General features: G+C 40.6%; 3 protein-coding genes across 4 annotated transcripts; all 3 read right to left on the reverse strand.

The window, feature by feature from the left end:
• Positions 1 to 1,006: 1,006 nt before the first annotated feature.
• Positions 1,007 to 4,867, reverse strand: LOC103701899 (probable LRR receptor-like serine/threonine-protein kinase At1g67720). Its single transcript, XM_008784117.3, has 9 exons — positions 4,711 to 4,867; positions 3,300 to 3,840; positions 2,697 to 3,160; positions 2,301 to 2,436; positions 2,081 to 2,152; positions 1,881 to 1,949; positions 1,707 to 1,778; positions 1,502 to 1,573; positions 1,007 to 1,424 (listed from the first exon to the last, which is right to left on the reverse strand). The coding sequence occupies exons 1-9, from the start codon at positions 4,799 to 4,801 to the stop codon at positions 1,391 to 1,393; spliced, it is 1,551 nt and encodes a 516-aa protein (XP_008782339.3). The 5' UTR covers positions 4,802 to 4,867; the 3' UTR covers positions 1,007 to 1,390.
• Positions 4,868 to 7,128: 2,261 nt separating this feature from the next.
• On the reverse strand, positions 7,129 to 11,582 carry LOC103701900 (UDP-glucuronate:xylan alpha-glucuronosyltransferase 2). Its single transcript, XM_008784118.4, has 3 exons — positions 11,158 to 11,582; positions 10,150 to 10,753; positions 7,129 to 8,398 (listed from the first exon to the last, which is right to left on the reverse strand). The coding sequence occupies exons 1-3, from the start codon at positions 11,341 to 11,343 to the stop codon at positions 7,464 to 7,466; spliced, it is 1,725 nt and encodes a 574-aa protein (XP_008782340.2). The 5' UTR covers positions 11,344 to 11,582; the 3' UTR covers positions 7,129 to 7,463.
• Positions 11,583 to 16,452: 4,870 nt separating this feature from the next.
• Positions 16,453 to 21,890, reverse strand: LOC103701901 (eukaryotic initiation factor 4A-7). Of its 2 annotated transcripts, XR_005513311.1 has the most exons (8): positions 21,553 to 21,890; positions 21,430 to 21,478; positions 21,212 to 21,349; positions 19,466 to 19,699; positions 18,023 to 18,125; positions 17,183 to 17,222; positions 17,005 to 17,102; positions 16,453 to 16,931 (listed from the first exon to the last, which is right to left on the reverse strand). XR_005513311.1 is itself a non-coding variant. In XM_039130068.1 (7 exons), exons 1-7 carry the CDS (start codon positions 21,624 to 21,626, stop codon positions 16,914 to 16,916), a joined length of 651 nt encoding a protein of 216 aa, XP_038985996.1. In that variant the 5' UTR covers positions 21,627 to 21,868; the 3' UTR covers positions 16,453 to 16,913. The 2 variants fall into 2 exon arrangements, 1 of the variants encoding a protein (XP_038985996.1); XM_039130068.1 differs by lacking the exon at positions 18,023 to 18,125 and having other exon boundaries at positions 21,553 to 21,868.
• Between the last annotated feature and the right edge of the window lie 555 nt (positions 21,891 to 22,445).

Consider the following 22,445-nt stretch of genomic DNA (forward strand, 5'->3'; position numbering starts at 1 on the left):
GATGAACTGGGCCTGCTGTGGGTCATAAGGAGGAATAGAATCATATAAAGTGCAAGTTTGCTGCACATGGAAAAACAGGATGGGATAAGATACATCATGGCTTAAATCAGAAGAGTGTGACGTGGATCATGTTGTAGTGGCTTAAAGTTTGCTCGAGGTCTTTGTCTACCTATCTTTGTTGAATATAATCCGTTTTGAGAATAAGATTTGAACTCTTTTTAACTTTAGAAGTTCTGGAGAAGTCGACAATGGTAGGAAGTTTCAGATAAAGAGATCAGAGCATATTAACAATTGTTTCAACATGTCTCGTGCCTATAATTACTAAAGCATATTTGAAGTTTTTTTTTTTGATGAAATATGGAGGAAGTGAGAAACTTCGCCCATACTTTATTAGAAATAAATGAAAGGTTGCAGAGCAAGTAATAGTTGGCAGAAGGAGATTACAAAGAGAGGGGGAGATTGAGTACAAGTTTCATTAAGCAAATGCTTGGACTCTAGAGTCTTATCTGCTGTTGGAAATGCCTAATATTCTGCTGACTAGATATGTGGGCCCTATTCTATAGGCTTGGGTTTCATCAGAAGCTAGCTAGCAGAAAAAAAAAGCAACCTTGTATAATAGATTTGATTTCATTTTAGAGCAAACATTGAAGGAAAGTTCTAAAGCATAGAATGATAGAAATGAAAAAGTCGTACCTTTATAGATGATTGTGGTGGTTACTCAGTCTGAATTATTAGATATTTTATTTTCTAAGGCTCATGGATGCATTTATGCTAGATTGATTTAATAAATTCAATTATTACTTATCCAGCTTTTCTCCTAAAATCTTTCTACTAGTCCTTTCTCTTAATTATCTTGACTAGGAAACTTCTTTATCTCCTCACAACTGACCTGTAAAGGCACATATCAGTGCCCAAAGCAGATGATTCTATCACAGTGGGGGTTATGCATGGTTGAATAAGGAAGATAAGGGGAAAAAAATATACACTTTACACAGGAGACAGCATATTTCTTTAAAACAATTAAAAGAAAGTAATAGAATTTCCAGGGAAAGAGATAATCTCTTTCCTCTCCAAAAAGGTTTCTGAGAGAGCAAAAAATTCTTTTGAGAGACACTACAAAAGAAAGTTGCATTACTTATATTAATACATACATATATTGGGCGATTATATGGTGCACCGGATTTTCAGATTGCATTCAACTAATTAACAAAGCAAAGGGTTTCAAGAAGAGCACTTCATAATTACAAATGCAAGTATAGTGTCCTCATTCCACTCTCTTCCTGCCTTGAGACCAACCTGAAGTGTTTGAAGGAAAAAATCAGTCTCAAGCTTAGCATGAGCAAGAAGAGTTTGAGAACATTTCGGCACTCCCGGGATCATCCATCTTTGATTAGCTCTTGTCAAATTGATTTTCTGAACTAAGCCTGCATTACCATGACAAGTCACGAAAACTAAGAGATTTGTCCAGACAAATAGCTAAAAAGTTAAGGACTGCACTTACTGCAGATCTAGTCCACTCCTGCCTCTCAGGCTCTCAGGAGCCTTGCCTGTAAACTTATTCTCTTGGAGGTGCCTGCGGCCGAGGGAATATAAAGAGAAAGCAAACACTCAAGAGCTTGCATAGTATGCAATCTTGTGGAGCACATGGAATATTTGAAGTTCATAGTATAATTCTTCATGCAAATCACAGGAATTTCAATACTCACAACTCTTTAAGGCTTTCGAGCTTTCCGAGCCATGGAGGGATTTCTCCAGTGAACTCATTTTTTGACAAGCGCCTTCCATTGGTAAAACCCAAGAACACCATCAAGCAGAGAGAAAGGCCTTGAGTTAGTGAATCATCAAAGCAAACAGGTAATATTGAGGTTGTCTGAGCTTACAAGGAAACCAAGTTATTTAGATTGGTCATGTCCGGGATGGAACCAGAGAGTTTGTTCCCACCGAGCCAACTACAAGCGCCAGTCTTTCAGTCAGTTCATCTCAGCATCAAGAATTCATTACATAACAAAAATGAATTCATATGGCATCATCAAAGGAATTCAGAAGCGTAGTGCGAAGGCATTCGAGGAAGCGTTCTTACATGTGCGTCAGTGCCGTTAAGTCGTTAATGACGTCAGGCAGCGTCCCTGAAATGCCATGGTCTGTCAAGTCCCTGCAACGGAGCCAATGCGAAGTCATGCTATCATGATCTGCACTAACTGGACAATGATGAAAGCTCGAGTGTCAAACTCTAACAGATCTTAAGTTGAATGACAGGAAACTTTTGATCAGTATCTTCTGGTTTGATGTTTTGAACTCACAGCTTGACTACTCGGAGAATATCGGATCCCACACAATACACTCCGGTCCATGAATGCGAAGATGGCAAGCAAGGATCTCCTCTCCAATCCGGCGGTGGTTTGTCAAACCTTCTTGCAAGCTCCTCCATCGCAATCACTGCAGAAGACAAAGATATGCTCGACTTCGACAGCTGAATCAAATTCTAGCACCAAGTGCATGCTTACTTCAAAGGTGATCAATTCTTAGCAACCTGTTTGGATTTAATTTATGGTCTTCCAAATATGGGACTACATTGATCGATCATAATGGAGCATTACCATGGATGATTGGAAGAGAGAGAGAGAGAGAGAGAGAGAGAGAGAGAGAGAGAGAGATAAAGAGAAAAAACAATCATATGAGTAGATGGAGCTGATTACCATCTCTAGTGCGAGTCCTCCCACCAAGAGGCACCACCTGAAGAATCTCTCCGGCATTGATGAGTGGCCCAACAGGGGAATTCCCATGAGGTGTCAACGTGATTTGGGTCTGCCCCGAGAGCGGCCACCGTGTCCCGAAGACCATGACACCTGCAGTAGAAACATTGAGGCCTTTGTAGAAGTCCTTGCCGTTCACCGACACGTCGAACGTCCTCCAGCTGAACGGGCTCGGGGTTCGGTTGTCCTGGAAGTAGAGTGCCACATAGTAGATAGCACTAGGGAGTGCTGCAGCCGGCCATTTGACGACGAGTTCCTTCCCCCTGCTGGTTGTGAGAGCTTTCTGCATCGCCTTCGCCGGTGGGAAGTTCCAAAAGTCCTTCGACGACACATTCGAATGGCAGTCGACCACTGGATTTTCATCTTCAAAAGGCTCCCAGTATCGGTTGAATGGATCATCTGGATGGCTAGTTACGAAATCCACATTGTTTTGATCACCATGCATGTTAGGCTGGGCATCGAATTCTTTGCAATCGATGATAACGATCCAAGAGCTCGAACCATTGACTAATGATGGACGTAAATCAGCAGGAATAAATTCCATACCTCATGATTCGACCGTAGGAGCCAAAGCAGTGGCGGGCAACCGTACTTAGTGCATACTTTGAGAAACTGGTTGAGTTGTACATGGAATCCTCTAAATTCACCAACTCGACGGCGGAGATGAACGGGCTTGAGACTGTGTGATTATTCCTAGCCAAGCACACGCTTAATGTCTTCCCTTGTGCTACCACAATGATCTCGTAGTAGGAGGTGAGACCATTGGCATAGTGTGCACTCGTGTTAACGGTGCTCCATTTCGTACCTTCAATGATTTGATCGAACACCGGGGGCTCCGAGCCACCATCGAAGCCTCCATAGTAGTATGTTGTTCGGACCAAGTACTTGCCTTCTTTGTTGACGGGGAACACAAAGCAGTACTTTCGAGCCGACTTGTCGGGGAAATACCTTACTTGAGAAAGTATGGGCACAACACCTGCAACTTTGATCTCGGATACATTCCCGACACTTATAAATTCTGTGTCTGATGTCCATCGGATTCCACTTAACGTCTCCTCCTTGGACGCGCCACAGTTGATGAAGTAACCTGTGGATCATAACATGGGGCTGAATGCAAGCACAACCAACAGCGTAAACCTTCTTGTTAATAAAAACTATCGACAAAGAAGAATTAGAAGGATTCATATACGGTTCTTTTGGGATAATCCTTAGCCACATATAAGAATGAAAACAAGCAGAAGTAGAATTATGTTGCTGAATGAATTGGACAAGATCTGCGAAAGCTTGAAACCAAGGCTATGCGTATGTATTTGTTTGAAGGTGACAACCAATAAACTGGCATGATAACAATCCAAAACATCTGTCGCCTCTTACAATACTATGTGACAACAAAGAAGCCGACTATTTGGCCAAGCAAGAGAATGACAAAGGAGTGGGGCTGAATCCTGTCCTGAGATCCAATTTGTAATCCAGCTATAAAGGACTGGAACTGGCCTGTTGCAGGGGGAAAGGGTCAATCCCCTGCTCAGCTAGGTGGGTGGTGCAGCCTTTTCTTTTGCCAAGAGAAGAAAGATGGCTTTTGTTGCTAACAAAGATAAAATTCCCACATATGTTTCTTTTAGCAAATCAACATGCATGGTTTTGTTCTCATCACTGTTTTGTTTGAATGTTAATAGTCAAGCCTTGCTCCATGTAGACATGGTTAGCCATGAAAGCACCAATCTAACAGAAAGGCTGCTCAGAAAGGAAGGCATAAAATTCTAAGGTGGTGGTCAATTGAGGATTATGCCAGCAGCCCACGCAGAGGCTAATATTATGACCAATATTAGCACAGGAGACGAGGTGAGATTTCCACAATCTCCACAGGGACAAGAAGCACAAAGAAACCAAACAAGAAGGTAGCGAGCAGAGAAGTACTTCATCTCTCAGCTGAGGAAGGGTATTGTTATTTTGTTACCTCTAGGAGGAGAAGTGGCATCAGGGAGAGAGGGAGGGACGGACGTGAGAAGGCATAGGAGGAGGACGAGGAGGGCGGAGAGAGACATCATTCATAACAACGAGGGGCCGAGAAGGGAGGCCCCGGCCGAGCAAACAAGCGTCGTATGGGCCAAGAGGAAGGACGGGGCTGTGGAAGGAGACCCCAAAGAAGAGGATTTCTTTCATGTCATGCCTGTAGTTTTGACATGTGGAGAGATGTTGGTTTTGGTGGGGTCTAAATAAAGCATGGATGGACCTGGTCAAACATGAGACATGGGCGACTACCATCTTTCTCGCTTGGCACGTGAACGCCACACGTGAGTGGTGAAAGGTATGCAATGGATGGCTGTGATCGCAGCAGAGGAAGAGGTATATAATTGATAAACGGGTGTGATCCCACGGACTGCCAAATGCTGCTTGCCAGGAAAGGAGCCCAACATGTCACCTTTGGCTATGATGAACATTGGAAGAGAAAGGTATACCTCATGAGGATACATTTGATTCAGTGTACAAAGAATTGCTGATAGATACAATATCTATGTCGACAAGCCAAAAATATGTGCAATGCACGATACATGTTATACATTATAAGTAATGGTTTGATTATAAGAAATTAGTTTACAATTATATAAAATTAATTTAAAATTACAATTTTGACATATTATAAGGAGACAATAATAAGTTTCTGAATTTTCAATCTTGTCTTAGTTAATAAGTTGCAAAAATATAAAGAAGGAAAAGACTGATAAAAGAATTTTAATTTTTATGACATGATTTAAACAAAATAAAAGTTGAATGATGTCGATAGAAATCAAATCTCATGCATAACCAATGAATAAGATCAAGCTACAGGCCCACATACAGAAATATATATTGAAAAGGATAAAAATTAATTTGATAATAAAAATCAGGCTAACAAAAGGAAATGAATCATATTTTATTAAATACAATGAGGAGGTCCAATGATAGAAGTGAAAATGGTTAGCAGGCACTTCCAATCCCAAGTTATTGACTTTGAAAAGTATATTTATGGATACCTAGCTATCATTCTATCCAATCAGTCTACTAATTAATTAACTTTTTTTTTTTACTTTTTTTTTCTTGTTTTGAGAGAAATTGGCCCCTCTAGATGTGGTGGCATGTCAGTTATCCCAAATTTCTGGTATCCATGTGCTGTCAATCACATCGATCTCCGACTCATAAGGTGAGAATAGCTGGTTATACCTGAATAGGAAATATATAGTTGAAAACATTTTACGTTTCTCAAAAAACAAATATTTTGAAAAACTGAAGATCATTAAATCATAGGAAGAAATTTTGTAGATAAATGATTGGCAAAACTTAATTTTCATGAACAAATTTTTCAAAATAACTTGATGGAGTAGAACCATTTATCCATCTAAACGCCCGATCAGGTTTTCAACTTAGATTGAAATTTGGTTCCTCGGTAAACATGAAAAAAAATTAAATAAAGTTCAGTTTCTCAACTTTATTCAAATTTATTTAGCCAAAAAACTTTTTCCGCTCTCAAACAAAATCTAGATAGTTATTGGTAGTAGTTTAATTTTTAAAACTTTGGAAGAAGAAGCCAGACAATTTAAGCTAATTAATGAGAAATAAGTATCTATTCAAATATATTGATTAAAACTATTCAAGAATCAAACACAACATTATTGTTTAGTTCTCCATAAGTTCAGTTGAAAGCTAGATTCTAGCAATCCAATCCAATAATCAATTTAGGTGGGAATTTGATCGGGCGAACTCTAATAGCCAAGAACATAAACGAGCGGAATATGAGCAGGCCAAGCCTAACCTAAATTTAGCTACTTTATAATCAAGCCATTATCTCAATTATATCTTAATTTTGTTCAATAGATTTGATAGATTTACTTTTATTTAATTATATCTTAATTTTATTTAATTATATCTTAATTTTGCTCACAAACAACTCATTTAATCGATTTGATGAGTACATGACTACATAAATCTTAATCACTTTTATTTATATAATTCAATTAAGCTAATTATCTCCATTATATCTTAATTCTAAAGTTAAAATATATTTCATTCTATATAAATTATATTAATGTATATTAGATATTTATAACCTAAATATTATATATATATATATATATGTGTGTGTGTGTGTGTGTGTGTGTGTGTGTGTGTGTGTGTGTGTATATGTAGGTATATATTTATGAATATATATATATATATAACCAAGTTGACGTCAAATGAGCTAAGCCTAGTTCTAGCTCAGCTCCTTTGCTAGTCTAGCAGGCATAACTTCGAGCCAAATTTCGAGCCGAACACGAGCTGGCCGGGGCAGGAAGCTCGTTTAACAGCCCTACTAATAGCTTGAGACCAGGTAAAATAACTGAACTATGAGTCAAGGGAGTAACAGAGAAAGGGCTAATGAATCAACATCCTTGATCTATCAAAAAGAGCTAGCGTGGTATGAGACCCATTCTCATCTTCCTAAAATTGTCAGAATTGATGAAACTGTTTATTCTGAACTTTCTCCTGTCATTTCCTGCATCAATGTGAGGCTTTACGTGCAGCCCAATGCAAAATGGAAACCGTCCCAAGCCCCGACCCTTCAAAGATGAATCTTTCAAAAGATACAAAGTATTCTATGCACCAACGAACTCAAACAAAACGAACTCCAACTGATGTCAGCTAACAGCAACAGAGTTTGTGTTTTTCGCGATCTATCCTTCTTCTCCCACATCTTCACACATTCTGCCTCCAGTCCGAGATGTGGAGCTTCCAGTGGCCGTCCGGGAACCCCATCTCCGCCGCAGTCTTCCGGTCCCAGTCCAGGTCAATCCTCCTCTGCGGCGAGAGCCCGCAGAACGCCCGCAGCCCCTCATCCATCTCGTCGTGCAGCCTCCACCACCGCCGGTGCGCCACGTCGCTCGCGTACACCCGCTGGTCCTCGATGTTCCAGTTACAGTCGTAGTCTCGATAGCACAGCCATGGCTTCAGCCCGAGATAATGTATCGAATACAGCTTCGGCGGCTCGGCGGCGAAGAGGTGGTTCTTCATGCTGGCCTCCAGCGTGGTGTTCGCCCAGAAGTTCTTCAAGAAGTTCACCCTCCTCGGCAGGCGGTGCCACCAGACGAACACCTCGTTGAGGAACCCCTGGTCTCCGCCGTTGTACGAGACGACGTCCTTCCGGCGTCCCATTAGGGTTCTGAAGGTGCAGTTCGACGGCTCGATGACCATGATGCCGGAGTTGAACATGACGCCGTCGTTGCCGGTGGCGGACATCTGCGGGAAGTGGAAGAGGAGGTCGAGGTTGCGGAGGACGATGATATCGGAGTCGACGAAGACGACCTTATGGTACTCGGTAAGCTGCCAGAGTCGGAGCTTGCTGTAGTTGTACTCGTTGTAGGAGTCCTTCTCGGCGCGGGGGTTGCGGATGCGCTCGATCTCCCGGAGGGTCCAGCCGGCGGCGACAAGCGCCTGGAGCTTGGGCTGGGAGATGGACTTGTCGTGGAGGAGGACGAGGTCGCGGGTGGAGCCGGTCTTGAGGATGCTCTGGGCGAGGGTGATCGCGCCGCAGACGTAGCTGTCGGAGGAGTGGAGGACCGTCGCGTAGGCCTCCCGCCGGTGGGGGTTCACCGGAACGGCCAACTTCGACACGTCGTACTCCTCGTTGGTCCCTGCACAAATTTTAATGCAATACTAAAATGCAACGGTGATGCTAAGAAGATTACATATACTGCATCAGGCTTTTGATCCGGTCCACGGGGGAATAATTGTGGCACCTAACTTTGAGTGCATGTGCCCGTTTTTTTTAAAAGATCCAATTGGAAGTCTTGGCACCGCCTCGTGCAGTACTAGTTGTTGAACTAATAATGGGAGGTCTCGTTCGAAGTAGTTCTAATTTATTAGAGAGGATAGGGTTAAGTAATGGATGCTTCTACTAGAAGAAAGGAGACAAGTACCTTTTGATTTGGACGAAAAGCCAAATCTTCCACACCTAACTACCGTGTGATGTCTTTGCTTTTAAGCTGGCCTTAGTCTTACTAATAATTTCTGCTTACTAACTCCATAATAAAAGAGGGTGGATGTTGGTGATCGATGCAGTTTTTCAAGGATTCATTGTGATTTAAATTTTAATAATGGTATAACATTTTACCAACTGATCCTTTGCATGTAAAAAGAAAACTAATTGGATATTTCTTTTTTTCAGTTTAAAATAAATTTTAAAAAAAGGACATAAAAAGCTCTTGAACCGTGTAAGTGTTCCTGGCAATTACAGGTATCGAATGAATGCATGTGCTTAGCCAAAAATTTTCAAGCCAGGGGAGAGGTACGTGGCATGACAGCACTAATGAGTCCAGCTAACTTATGGAAAAGCGCGATCTTTGAATCATCAAAGAAAAGTAATTAATTGGATATTTCTTTTGCTAAGTTTAAAAAATTGAAAAAAAAGATGCAAAAGCTTTAATTAGATAGTGATATCGTACAATCCTCAGTTTTGCTGGCAATTGCAAGTCTAGAAAACATGTGCTTAGCCAAAGATTTTCAAACCACAGAGGTTCGTGACAAAACTAATGGGTCCTGGCTTCGAATTAAATATAAAAAAAATGTGATCTTTGAATTATTGAGTTACAACTGAAATAAAATAATATGTCAATAAAAAAAGACAAGAAACAGTCCTATGTCATTAGTCTATAAGTTTTTCTTTGCATGAATGCAGCTCCCAACACTAAAACTAACATAAATTTGGTTTTCATCACCAAGTATATGATGGCATAATTGATTTATCCTACGACACTAGTCTCCATCCCCATCCCTATCTATTGGGCTCTCTCCAAATGTGGCTCAAACGTGCATTTTTTTTTTCTCAAGACAAATGATATTTGGGCAACTATAATTATGTATAATTCTATAAGATTTTTTTAATACTTACATGCAAACTGCCGAGCAATTCATTGGTCCTGAAAGAATCCTCTTGATCATGACCTTTTACCAAATAGATGCAGAACATGTCCTGGCTGATGGATGACCCCATACCAAGCGCTAAAATTTTATATATAAAACCTAGTGTGCAGTATAAGTGACAATTTTTTCCTTTCATGCCGCCGACTATTTCATTGTAATTTGGAGTTCAGTAAACTATTTGTTTTACGCCCCTTCTTCCACAATTTTATTGACTCGACTCCTCACAAACTCTTTATGACCCAAATCCACTCCTTTCCATCGAACATGGAGGAGTCCACACTGGGTTGAACTCCATGCATGCACCGCAATTAAGTTCCAGTGATTTAATAAATATACTGGAAGAACCCTACCGGAGACGTGTGTGCGGTATCTGAACATCCAGCTAAAAAAAAATTCCCAAGGGACCCAAAACTAAAGGAAGAAAGGGACACTGAACAAATAATTAGAGAAAAGGAGGGGTTACCTTCTCTCCACAATGGCAAGGCCAGCTTGCAAGAGCCCACCGGCAACGCCACCTTCTCCTCCAATCTCCCTGCCGGAGCTTCATATATCCACCACTCTCCCTCCCTCCCCACCAAATCGTCGCACCGGAATAGCTCCATCATCGGCTGGCATGCACCAAGGAACGCCACCTTCACCATCCCTCGCCCGTCCCTCCTTCCCCTCCTCACCGCCAAGTTCGCGACGACCAGGTGAACTTGCAGCCTGAAGACATTCCGGACCCAACCATCCTCCGGTCGTCGGCATGGCAACTCGGCCACCACCACGTCCATCTCATCGTACATCGAAAAGTCCGGCATCGGGATCTCAGGACATGCGGGCCCCTCATTCTCCTCCTCCTCATCGACCCACTCCGGGAACAAGTCCTTCCATTCAAACAATTCGGATACCTGCTCAAAATCTGCTTTTGTAGTTCTCCCCAAGGCACCCCAATCAATCACTTCATCATCTTCCATGTTCACCAAGCCGATAGTCACGTTGCCATGCAATCCTTGGAGGAAACTTGGAGCCTTCTTCAGTGCTGCTCGCTTCTCTCCGGCTGTCTTCTTACTGATCTCTTTTTCCACCTGCAAATTTTGAGATTCGAGTTCTAGTTTGTAACTTTTCATTGAATGGATATCAGTTAATTATTCTGATCTGAATTGTTTACTTTGTGGAGCTGCTCTGGCAAACAAAATAATAAATGAGAGAGAGTTTCATATTTTTGAGTTCAAATCAGTGAATCCTCTTTTTTTTTGAGAAAGAGGAAGACTATTGCCCATCAACTTATTTCATGAGGAGATGAAATGAAACGAATCAGGCAGCAGATTGACCAGAAAATTTGTAAACAACAACAAAATTCGCAAATATTCTTCTATAAAGATTGCATGTTTACTTAAATTCTAAAGGATTTTTTCCCAGAAATACGAGCAAAAGCTCTCTCAGCTTTAATTTGGAAAGTGAAACAACTTAGGACCAGCACTCACCTTACCTTCTTCGTGTGGCAATCGCGAAAGGAGCACCGGACGAGAGAGGCAGCATTCTCATGGCCGAGAATAGATGGTTGGAAGAGGAGAGCAATGTAGGCGAGAAGGAAGAAGGCAAGGAAGGCAAGGTTGATCTTGATGACCAGAGCTTTCGACGCGGCGGCCTTCATCACGTCCCCTCCCAAGCCCATCCTCTGAAGTGACTTTGTCCTTGGCCACCCTATGTGATCATGCGAGGAACTAAGCCTCCTGGTTTTTAAAATCCTTTTATGCTTGCAATGTACGTTTGTTCATATGTGAACCGTAAGTATTTGCTTCGAAGCGGTTGGGATGTAGACAGAGAGAGATAGAGGGGGAGCATTAAGACTGGTCCATGTGTCATTTGCTTTTGATTTAGGTGTACCCTTGGGTTAGCCGGACATAGATGGGATGGGGGCAAGTAAGGCTTCTTTCCCTAGCTTGCTGCTGCGCTTTGTCCTTAGGAGGTTTCTTTCCCATTATTTGCTCTCATAATACTGTTGGTGGAATTGCTACCGGGTGCCCTTTTGTGAGGAACTATACTACATCATTGTATTCCAACAAAAAATAAGTATTGCATCATTATATTAAAGAATGACAGTATTGTAATTTTTTCCCATATACAATGTTATATTGGCCGTCCTAAAACTGCATAGGTCATATATTTTGGTGCCCGAGAGAAAAATGCATAGAAGTTCATATTTGTAGTTGCAAATACCTAGGTCTGTAAGGTTAACATCAAAATACATAAAAGTTCTATTCTTGCCATTAAAAAAATAATTTCTAAATCTCACTACTAGATAATAGCTTTCTTCCTATGGGTTGAGAAAAGAAAGTTGCCTGAAGCACTCCGTAACGTGTATCCATAATAGAAGTATATGAGCCATCTGTTATAGCAAAAAAATAATAATAATAGCGCTCTCTCTCTCTCTTCTATCAGCTCTTATCAATTATTTACTATTCATCTTCATCCATGTAATCACTTGACGACCAATGATTTCATCTACAGAAACAAAGATTGTCATTAATTACGAAGCAAATGAAGATGCAAAGAGAATACAATGCATGGTTTCATGGAATGTAACAGGACCATGTGTACTCATACTTCTTTCTTAACTCTGTATATCTGTCAGATATATAGACGCGGAATCTAATTACATATGATGGAAGGGCATTCTAGAAATATATTCCACGGAGGAACTCACCATGGTCATTTGGCTTTGATGCCCATCCAAGTTGGGTGCAGAGTCCAAATCCTCCAGAGAAAAAATTAAAAAAGATATAGAGAGAAGAGGGAGCCAACTTTGTGACCACCAAGACGTGAGAGCAACCCCTACAACTACCTTGCTAGCTTCTTTATTGTGCTAAATGCTTCATTAGATATCACAACCTACCAAATTTAATACGATCTTGCCTTTTAGTTAGGCAAGAGGAAGCTTGATAAGTCGCCACACAAGCATTTGGTGTAGCAATTTGGTGTATTGTCTCCTTCGGATTCCTACTTGGAATCAACTGGTCCTTGAAGCATCGATTGATAGATGATCACGACTGCTGAATCGTTCAATCTCGATCTTGTGAGACGTGTTAGAGACTTTCAATAACGGAATGGGTGATAGTTCATCAATCAAGTGGCTGTCTCGTCCATTTTATCTACCTTATATCGTGGAACACGTTGATATGATGTGCCTAGTTAATTTTGTCATATGATCACCCTGTAATATGGCAAGCAGCTCATTTGCAAATCCACAAAAAGATACATTCTAGCTGGTTTCCTTATGCCTTTTACATTGGAAGGCAGATGAAAGTCAAGGCCTTGGTTGGCACCTAATGGCTCCTTGAAAAGATAATATTTAATTATTTAGGGAGCTACAATTCTATAAGGGCGTATTACCACTCATTAGCTAGTGTTTGTGAACTGTATCACCTCTTGCTACTTAGATAGAATAATAAAGATTTGATTCTGGTTGTGGTCAACCCTTGAGTGGTAGGGTGGGTGTAGGATAGAAAGGTGGAGATTAGCCCCATCTAATTTCAAAGAAAGGGTTACTACATCATATTTCTATCTTGTTTTCTTGCAATAAAATATGGTGAGATATTCTCTTCTTGTTTTGCCAATTTTGACTTTAAACTAGAAGACTTTCTTCCAAGTATTTCATTCCAATAATTCTAACCAATAATACTCCCTTAATTGTTTTGTTAGAAGTGTGTGTGTGTGTGTATTTATATATATAACTTCTACTAGTGGTGGGAAGATATGACATGTTTGCAGAATCAAAGAATTCTTTTAAGAGTTACCTAAATGAGGCAGCTGGCTTATCTATTGTAGATGAGATATTACAGGTTATTTCTAGTGAATTTTTAAGACATGCAGGCATTGTTTTTGCAATGTTACCATCTAGGGTTGCTAGGTATTCTTTTAGTATTAGTGATTGAAAATGAGCACAGATCCTCTATGGTGCACGCACAGCACTGAAGAGTCTTGTGCAGCCGACATCAAGAGATAATTAAACAACTATCAAATAAGGTACTCCACAGGTGTGTGCCATGCCATAAATATCTTCTGATGGCAACCATCTAAGGATGCACAGCACTCTGCGGTGCATGGACCGCACCGCGGAGGATTTGGTTGATTAAAAATTGTAGCAACTGACAAACTATCATAGCTAAGGCAATCAACCATCCAAAGATGCACAGCACTTTTTGGTGCATGGATCGCACCGTAGAGGATCTGGTTCATTAAAACTTATAATGTCCGACAAACCATTATAGCTAAGGAAATTGTTCGGTGTTTTAGGTTGTAGGAAGCTGCAATACTGTAGCCGTCATGAGTGTAGTGTCCAGCAAGTGAGTGCAACCCAAGGGCTATCATGCATATAAGGCATCTTACCATTGCACATTCAGTGTGACGCAATTGTCGCAGTAGCTATTGGATTGCCAACTAGCTAGCCATTACATATTCATGGTGACAAGTTGTTGGGAGGTAAAGCATCATTCCACTACAAAAAATTTGGAATCATTATCATTATCATCCATGGTTGGTCTTTAAGAGCGACAGAGGAACAAAACTAGATGCAGTTGGGGTTTTCAAATGAGCACGGAAAGTGGCTACAGCTGATGCTTTTGGAATCGATTTGTCCCTCTCCCTCACCCAAAAATAAGAACAAAACGAGCACCGAAACTCATCTTTCAACCCCCATGGGATGACTCTAAGCCTCAGCATTTCGTTCATGTATAACATATGTCGACCATCATAGAGCGGTCCAAAGTTGTGCCTCCCACAGCCTCTTGCCATGAAACGCACGTCGCAACTACTAGGCTATAAATGACAAGGAATGAAGGAAAGAGTTCAAATGCAGCAAGCCTTTAAACGTTACCAAGAGAATGGACATGTGCGTCTCATACAGGAAAAAGAAGAATGTGGCATGCGTGCACAAGGATATAAGCAAGAGGAATTTACATTGCATGATGCTGTTATATCAAATGGTTGGAATTTGTGATGATACATATATAGTTTGCAGAGAAACGGGCAACATGGTAGCAATCCTTTATGGAGCATCGATGACCGTTCATGAGAGACAATGGACCTGGAGATCAACAATGATTGGAATTTGTGATGATACATAGTCTGCAGAGAAACAGGGAACATGGTAGCAATCATTTGTGGAGCATCGCTGATCGTTCATGAGAGATAATGGACCTGGAGATCAGCGATCAAACATTACATGATGAGGTAAAAGAAATTGTTTCAATTGGAATCACCGCCTTTTGTGCATCTGCCATCTTGTTCGCTCATCCATTGCTCAGCAAACGCATAGACTCTATAGGAGAGAGGTGGGCTTTATCTTAGAGGCCTAGATTTCAAGATGGTTGTGGCTGGTGGTTGTCAGATCTTCAACATCTTAGTCTTGGAGGCTGAGCTAAGGACGGCATGGGCCAGATTGGGTCATGCTCACCGTGTGTTGCAGGCTAGAGCAGTACGGCTTGAGGGTAATTGGCTACGGTTATTGGCTGGATCCAGAGTAGCATCGGCGGTATGTGTAGGTGCCCCACCTTGCTTCGAGATATCTGGATCATGATCTGTGACGATGTAACCTTACAGGCCAAGCGTGTGTACAGAGAGGCCAATGGAGCTCTAGACTGAGTGACATCGTATATGACCAACCACTTCGGAGATTGCCTTTGGGTTACGAAGAAGGAGCTGCCTAAAAGGATGCAGAATTTGTTGTCTTTTGACCTTTTTTTGTTGTGTCTATGCTAGAATTATATGAATCATCAGCCAAAAAAAAAAACGGGCATAGACCCTATATGACAATTGAATCCTGCAACAGTTATATTTTTTTCTTTTCAGGGAAGTGAACCACCACAAAGATGCAGGTTGATGTATTTATATTTAAGATATTGATTTCAGAGGGAAATTTTTTAATAGATAAAAAGATCAACCTTGTTTGCATTTCCTATTGTTATCAGCATTGCGTCCTCAAGCAATCTCGTCCATCTATGCTACCGTGGAAGAAGAGCTCCACCCTAGCCTTTGTAGATGGTTGCAAACCAAGGTTGGTGCTTCTTTGGTTGCTCCATATATGGGTACGTTGAAGACCTCACTATGCTTTCCAGTCTCAGTTTTAGTGTTCTAGTTTTATCTTATTTGGGATGTGGCTCCTTCACTTGGCATGACCATGCATCTTAGAGGTCAACAATAGAGTTTTCAGAAGGAACAGGAGGCTTGAGACCGAGCTCCAGAGTTGCAAAGCTAGGAGAAAATGTTTAATATGGTGTTTGGAGGGTTCCTGGATGATCACTGGAGGTATCATGGTAATAAGGTGGCATTGGAGTGCTAGAGCATCTTGCCATAGATTTCTTAGTTGCAGCTCGTTGGAGGGTGGGTTAATGTTGTTGGCAGTCTAGTATTTGGGCTTTAAAGTACATGGGGTGCTAGAATGGGAGTTGTCAGGAATCTTGTTTTGGGTTAGGCAGTGAAACTATGTAGTGATGTCAATTTTGCTTTGAGATACTAGATGTTACTTGACTGTGTTTAATCTTTCTCCAGCTAATCCTGGCATTGACATCTTCAGTGTGCAGTGAGCCTATCTGGCCCTCGACGGTTTTGTAGGATATAAAAAACATCTTAAGCTAAAAAATGTCAAGTGATGCAAGCTAAGGGTCCCCCTGTACCTCAAAGAGCAGCAGGAACAACCTAAAAGCAATTGGACCTACAAAGTTTAGGCCACGATTCTCCAAACATACATAGATTTCATAGAGAATATTAGCTAAGGTAGCAGATAATAAAGCATGAATCTGGATTAGTATATGCTTTGTTAAACATCAAATTTAACAGCACAGCCTTCTGGCAAGAGATTATCAAGAATATCAATATTTTGCTCCAACGGGAAGCATAATATAAATTATGAATGACATAAGGATGTAAAATAAATGATAATCAAGGTGAAAATTTATCAACTCACCCTTGATTATTATTAAAAATTATTTGAGTAAGCAAAATTATTATCTGCTAAGGTATCTAGGAGAAACCACTTTTTTTCCCAGTTCGGTCGAAGTATACTCAAATTCACATAGAAAAATATTTCCCAAGAGTGTAATAGCGATACCAGGCATAATGATTCAAACTATCATTGTCTGAATATGTTTAAACTGGTGGGGTCTTCCATGGTGCAGCCAACAGATCACCAGTTCTAGTAAATTCTACAAACGAATCCTTCCATAGATGCAGATGACAATAATATCTTCATAAGATTTCAGAGATCTGCATCATGATCCGCTGCAAGTCAGTCAAACTCCATACACGATCAACAGTACAAATATAACATTAAACTCACATTGATGGGCATCTCTGCAATGACAAGACCACTGCTCTCCTCAAGTCCTTTCAGGGCCACCACTTCACCTCCAACAACCATGTTTATCACAATTCCATCTGCAGGACATCATCATATAATCATTTGTATGAAGCTGGGTAGCATATCTCGAAAGTTTAAGTGGATGGTAAAAGAGAACCTGCTGCTAAACAAGTTGACATGCGCCTCAAGTATGTTTCCTGAAAGCAAATTGTAACATCAATAGAAGGTCCCTTTTGCTTGGTGAGATTACATTGAGAAATTATGCAATTACAATGAAATCCTAACTGCGGACAAGTGCATCTCAGAACTGCTGACTATCCTGCTTGAACCTATTGCCTCACTATGACTATATCCAGGGAACAAATTTAAGATAGAATTGTTAAGACAAATCATGACGTCTAACAAATTGCATTTCCAAAACAGAACCTCCAATTCTGTACGTAGTTCTGGATCAAGCTAAATCTCTTTTTAATGAACCCCACCAACCTCACCAAGGAATTGACCAAGCAATGAGTATCATGAGAAACTTTGACTTGAAAAGTTAAACAGATGTTTGTGTTTAGAGATGTTTCATTGGGCAAGTTTGAAGGTTTCCAGTTGCTGAGATGGTGGCATATTATGTATATACCACAAACAAATCAAAAAGTTATGAAGCTCATAGCATCCAAAAGAGAGCCAATTCACAACCTAAATTTTTGGTAGTAAGGTTGAACGTACTGCATCCTCTCCTCCCAAGTAGGTGCAATCTTGCTGCAGATGGCAGTCTTACAAAAAAATAAGAATCCAACTTGTGATGAAGATAACATAGTTTGATAAGAAGAAGCCCTTCATGCTATTAGTGTCGTACACATTTAATTATATAGGTAAATTTTGAAACATGGTAGTTGATGGGGAAGGAGATAATTGTCTCTAAATAGCATACAAAGAAGTTCAATTTCAAAATTGAAGAGTAAGAAATATATTAACAGCTGGAAATCATGTTGTTAAACATCAACACCTTTATTTTTTTCGTTTGAAAGCTCAAAGTTGTGAATATGGCATATGATGTGGCCTCTTTTACACCCATAAAAGAAGGAACAGCCTCTAGCTTTACAAGGCAGCTGAAGTGCAAAACAAAAAATAAGGAAGAAATATACATGATGCATAACAACCACAAATATTACATTAACCCTATTTGAACCCGAAAAGCTAACGAAATGCTAAGACATCCTGCAGAGTGTATCTTCATTTACTACTACTCTTCTTTATCAAGCATCCTGGGTCTGTACCTAGGTCCAAAAAGTTTGAAGTAGCAAATGAGAGTACGATCCCAAAGATCACATATAGTTCCATGTAGAAGATCACACCAAAGACTGTGATAGCTCCATGTTGAACATATGTTTATTGCATCAGCAGAGTCCAAGTAAACATGTAGTCAACATACGTGAAGGCATACTCACACAACCAGAAGTAAAACAACTTTCCCTAGTTTTGATCTCCTATTAAGGCTGTTTGGGTTAATCCTGTAGTATCCGGTGTCATGGGCTGGAGAGAGGTCATTTTCTTAATCCCGTGGTAATCGGGCTCCACAATCCCATGCTCTCTCTCAATATCCCTTCCTCCCCTGCTCTCTCCCCCCCAACCCCCAACCCCCCGAGCGAGCTCACACTCTCTCCCCCTCCCTCTCCAGCAATCCCACCAGATCCTGCAAGATTAACCCAAACAAGCCCTTAATGTCAACACTTCTAACAAGAGTACCCAGATGATATTTCAAAGTTTTAATAGATCAAATTATCAACTAAAATATTAAGGAGGTAAAAGCTCCTAGCCTCGGCGTAGGTTTAGAAAGTAATAGTCTTCTTGGGTTGTATTGCATAACTATAATGTGAAGGTGTATGAGACTGATGTAAAATTTCAGTTGTCATGCCAACTCACGCTTCTTCTTTCACCACACTTGTCTCTCCCTTCACTGTTTGTTAAATTCCACAGCCACAATATATGTATTTTAGCAATCCAAGGGTTTGAATGTCTTGTGATGCTGCGTCTTGTATTAGAGGGTATATAGGCATGGGGCATCTCTTCAGGCCTCCAGTTCAGAGGCTGTGGCCCACTGCAAGGGCTGCACCGCATTACACCTGAAGTATCATCATGGAAGGCCTGAACCCATCTAGGGGTTCCAGGGCAGAGCCTTTAACCTGAATTTTGTATGTCTCCTTACTTAGAATTGCCACATAAAGTCACAAAATTACAAATAATAATTTATCAAAGAAATTGAAAATAAAATATAAAACAAAATTAGATTTTTGCCCAAATATATATCAACAGTTGCATCAGAATAGGCTAAATCAATTTCAATCCGATTCAATATTGAACCATGAGACATTTCAAACTACAATTAGATTAGAGAGAGCAAAAGAAAAATGGAAAGAGAATATTTGAGTTGTCAAGTACATAGATGCACCTTCTTTGTTGGTAACTCATAGTTTATTAAAACACGAGCTAAAAGAGGTGCCTCTCCTGAAGCAACAAGTGGCAGACAGGCATCTGTTACAACTATCATCCATGACTTGTGAGCTACATTTCCACATTCAAGGTCATCACCAGGACAAGCATTATTGATTTGACTCCATTCTGCTGTTGACTGACGGAACTTTTCTAGTACCAGCACACGTTCAGATTCAGCCAGGTCACTGTACTGCACAAAAAGGGATAATTGTAAACTATATACTAAAAGAGCAGTTAAAAATAGAACTAGCAAAGAACAGGTCACTAAAAGAGGACAATTTCGGGTGAAATCGAAAGTATATATAAAATATGATGAACAAAGGCAGTTTACTTGCAGAATTCCAGCTTCAAGATGAACTATAAGGCTAACAGCAACAAAATTATAATAGTCCACGATGATATAAGCTCACAAAAAATACCCAGTCAGAGGTTGATTCAACGGGTAATGACCTGGTGCATATAAGCTCTCTCAGTGTACCTAAAAGGTACTGGTTCACTAGGAACCATTGGACCTGCAGGCATGAACCATTACTAGCCAGCATTTGAATCCATGTAGTAGACTAAGTACTCTGCATCAGCAGCCAATCCATGATGATGACCCAAACTACACCACGTTAGCAGGGAAAGAAATCTCTCACCCTTACCAGCCATCTGTTTCCCAGAAAGAACAGGGTGAAACATTTGTCTAAACCAAGAAGCCTTGTCCAATCTACCTAAAATATTATTAGTCCTTACCTTCAGTCAACTATTAGAGCTCTTCTACTATCTTAGGACGACAAATTAGCAGAATATAAATGCAAGAACGAGATAGGAGAATTGCATCCTTGTAAAATATGATACAAAGGATAAATCACAAAGCCAATGCATTGAAGATAATGCAGGTGCAATTTTACAATTACCTAACCCATATACCCAACCTTCCTCATCCAACAAATGGTCTCATATGACTTCTACATTTGCACATACTCTGGCTTCTCACTTCCCTGCTCAACTCTAAGGGCGGTCTATAGTCTTTTGAACTTTGTTTTCCTCCACAATAGTCAATAATTAAAAATTAAATCTTTTGGAAAGTCTAAAGGTCAATCATGTAACAATTTTCTCAATAAATCCTTTGGAAAACCACAAAAAATTATTTTGCAATTTACAATAAAGTGAGCCTTCCAGGTTTTCCTCTACTGCCTTTGTGGCATGAGAAATAAAAAGCAGATACTCTTTATATTTAATATCAGCATTCTGACATCCTCATCAGCATATGAAAAGGTTAATGATTCTTCCCTTAAAGTTGAGTGACCCCAAAACAAGAGATTAGCTCAGTTGCATCACTTGTTTCCACGACGAACAAACCTAATGAATCCATTGCCCTAGTTTGAGTGGTTCCCAAGTTCTTGATTGCATAAAGCATTCAACAGATGAATGTAAACACCCTCACACACAGAGAGGAGGAAAGCATCTCTCAACTTGCACTTCCTTTCCCAGCCACAAATATGTAGAACATTTGCACAACCTAATTCTGAATGCCCTTTTATATATGCATGAAGGAATTGATTGGGGAAAAACTGAATTATATTACCACGGAGTCAGTCCCACACCAAGAGTTCACAAGCCTTTCTTCATCCTATAAAACACCCCCAAGATCCAACATTTGTCCCTAAAACAATAACATAATTGAGCATATAGAAAGAGAGTAGTCAAAGCCACCCACCAGGGAGGAAAGCGAGATGAAGGAAAGGTTGGAGACCGAGGCGCAGACGGCGTCTAGCTCGTCTCGCGAGCTGCAGCATATCACCATCGGCAGCGACCGGCGCCGTCCCGCCACCCCCAGCAGATCCACTAGTGTCTCCTACAATCAGAAATCACCCCCTTTTGTTCACTCAAATTGATCAATATCGTAACTACGACCAAGAACTTGAAGAAGGTTACCATCTTGAACTGAAGCCGATCGACAGCGACGTAGTAATGGCGCCCAGGGCTGTTAATTTTGTACATAGAATCAGTAAAATAGAGACAACATAGGGAGGGAGGGGGAGGGTGAGAGAGAGAGACCTGAAATGGGAGGAAGAAGAAGGAGGGGATGGAGAGGGGAGCACTTCCGGGAGGTCTATCGCCGTTCCCCTCATGGCTCCTCGCCCTCGCCTCGCACAAAGAGAAGCCGGCCGGGCTCTGGAAGGAGCAGGGATTACATTCCCCGGCACCCAGGGCCACCGCCTTTGAAACCTAATATACGTCAAATCAAATAGCTTGGTTCTGTGATCAAACCCTGGAGCCCGAGCACCTCAAGATTGGATCTAGTTGGCCAGGACCTTCTTTTTCTTTTCTTTTTCCTTTTCTTTTATCGGATTTTAGTTCAATGGCTGAATTAATGTTTCAAATTAAATCTAGGTTTTTTTCGGGTTTCATGTCATCATGGCACTTATACGTAAAGGTAAGGCATTCCAATCTTTTGAAACTTAAGAACAATTTGAGAGCTAGGACAGGACAAACCCAATTGAAATTGAGTGACAATAGGCTTCAACTTAGATCATTACCATCCAACACCCAATGACCTTTACCAACTCGAACGGTTAGCCCTCTTGTTCTCAACTTTTTAATTTCTGCTTTCTGGTTCTATAATTCTTTTCCTCGTAAATAGTGGAATTAAGTTCAAATTGGTCTTTCAACTCAAGAAATCATCCTTAGTGCCACTTAGGGTTTAGGGCTTAGAGTTTTAGAAATAAAATAAAAATAAAATATGTATTCTTTAAATTTGATATAGAAATAAAATATATCCCTCTTCGAAATTTGACCATCATGGTAAATTCATGTTAAACTGTTGAGTTTTGTTTTAGTTCTTTTTTGTGCTGTTTGTTATTATTAACCTACGTTCGCACTATATGTTCCATGATCAACTAAATGCCTGAAATTTGATAATTCATCCAGGAGTATGGTGTGAGACGATT

Source organism: Phoenix dactylifera, chromosome 9 (assembly GCF_009389715.1).
Source record: "Phoenix dactylifera cultivar Barhee BC4 chromosome 9, palm_55x_up_171113_PBpolish2nd_filt_p, whole genome shotgun sequence".
NCBI classification, from domain to species: domain Eukaryota; kingdom Viridiplantae; phylum Streptophyta; class Magnoliopsida; order Arecales; family Arecaceae; genus Phoenix; species Phoenix dactylifera.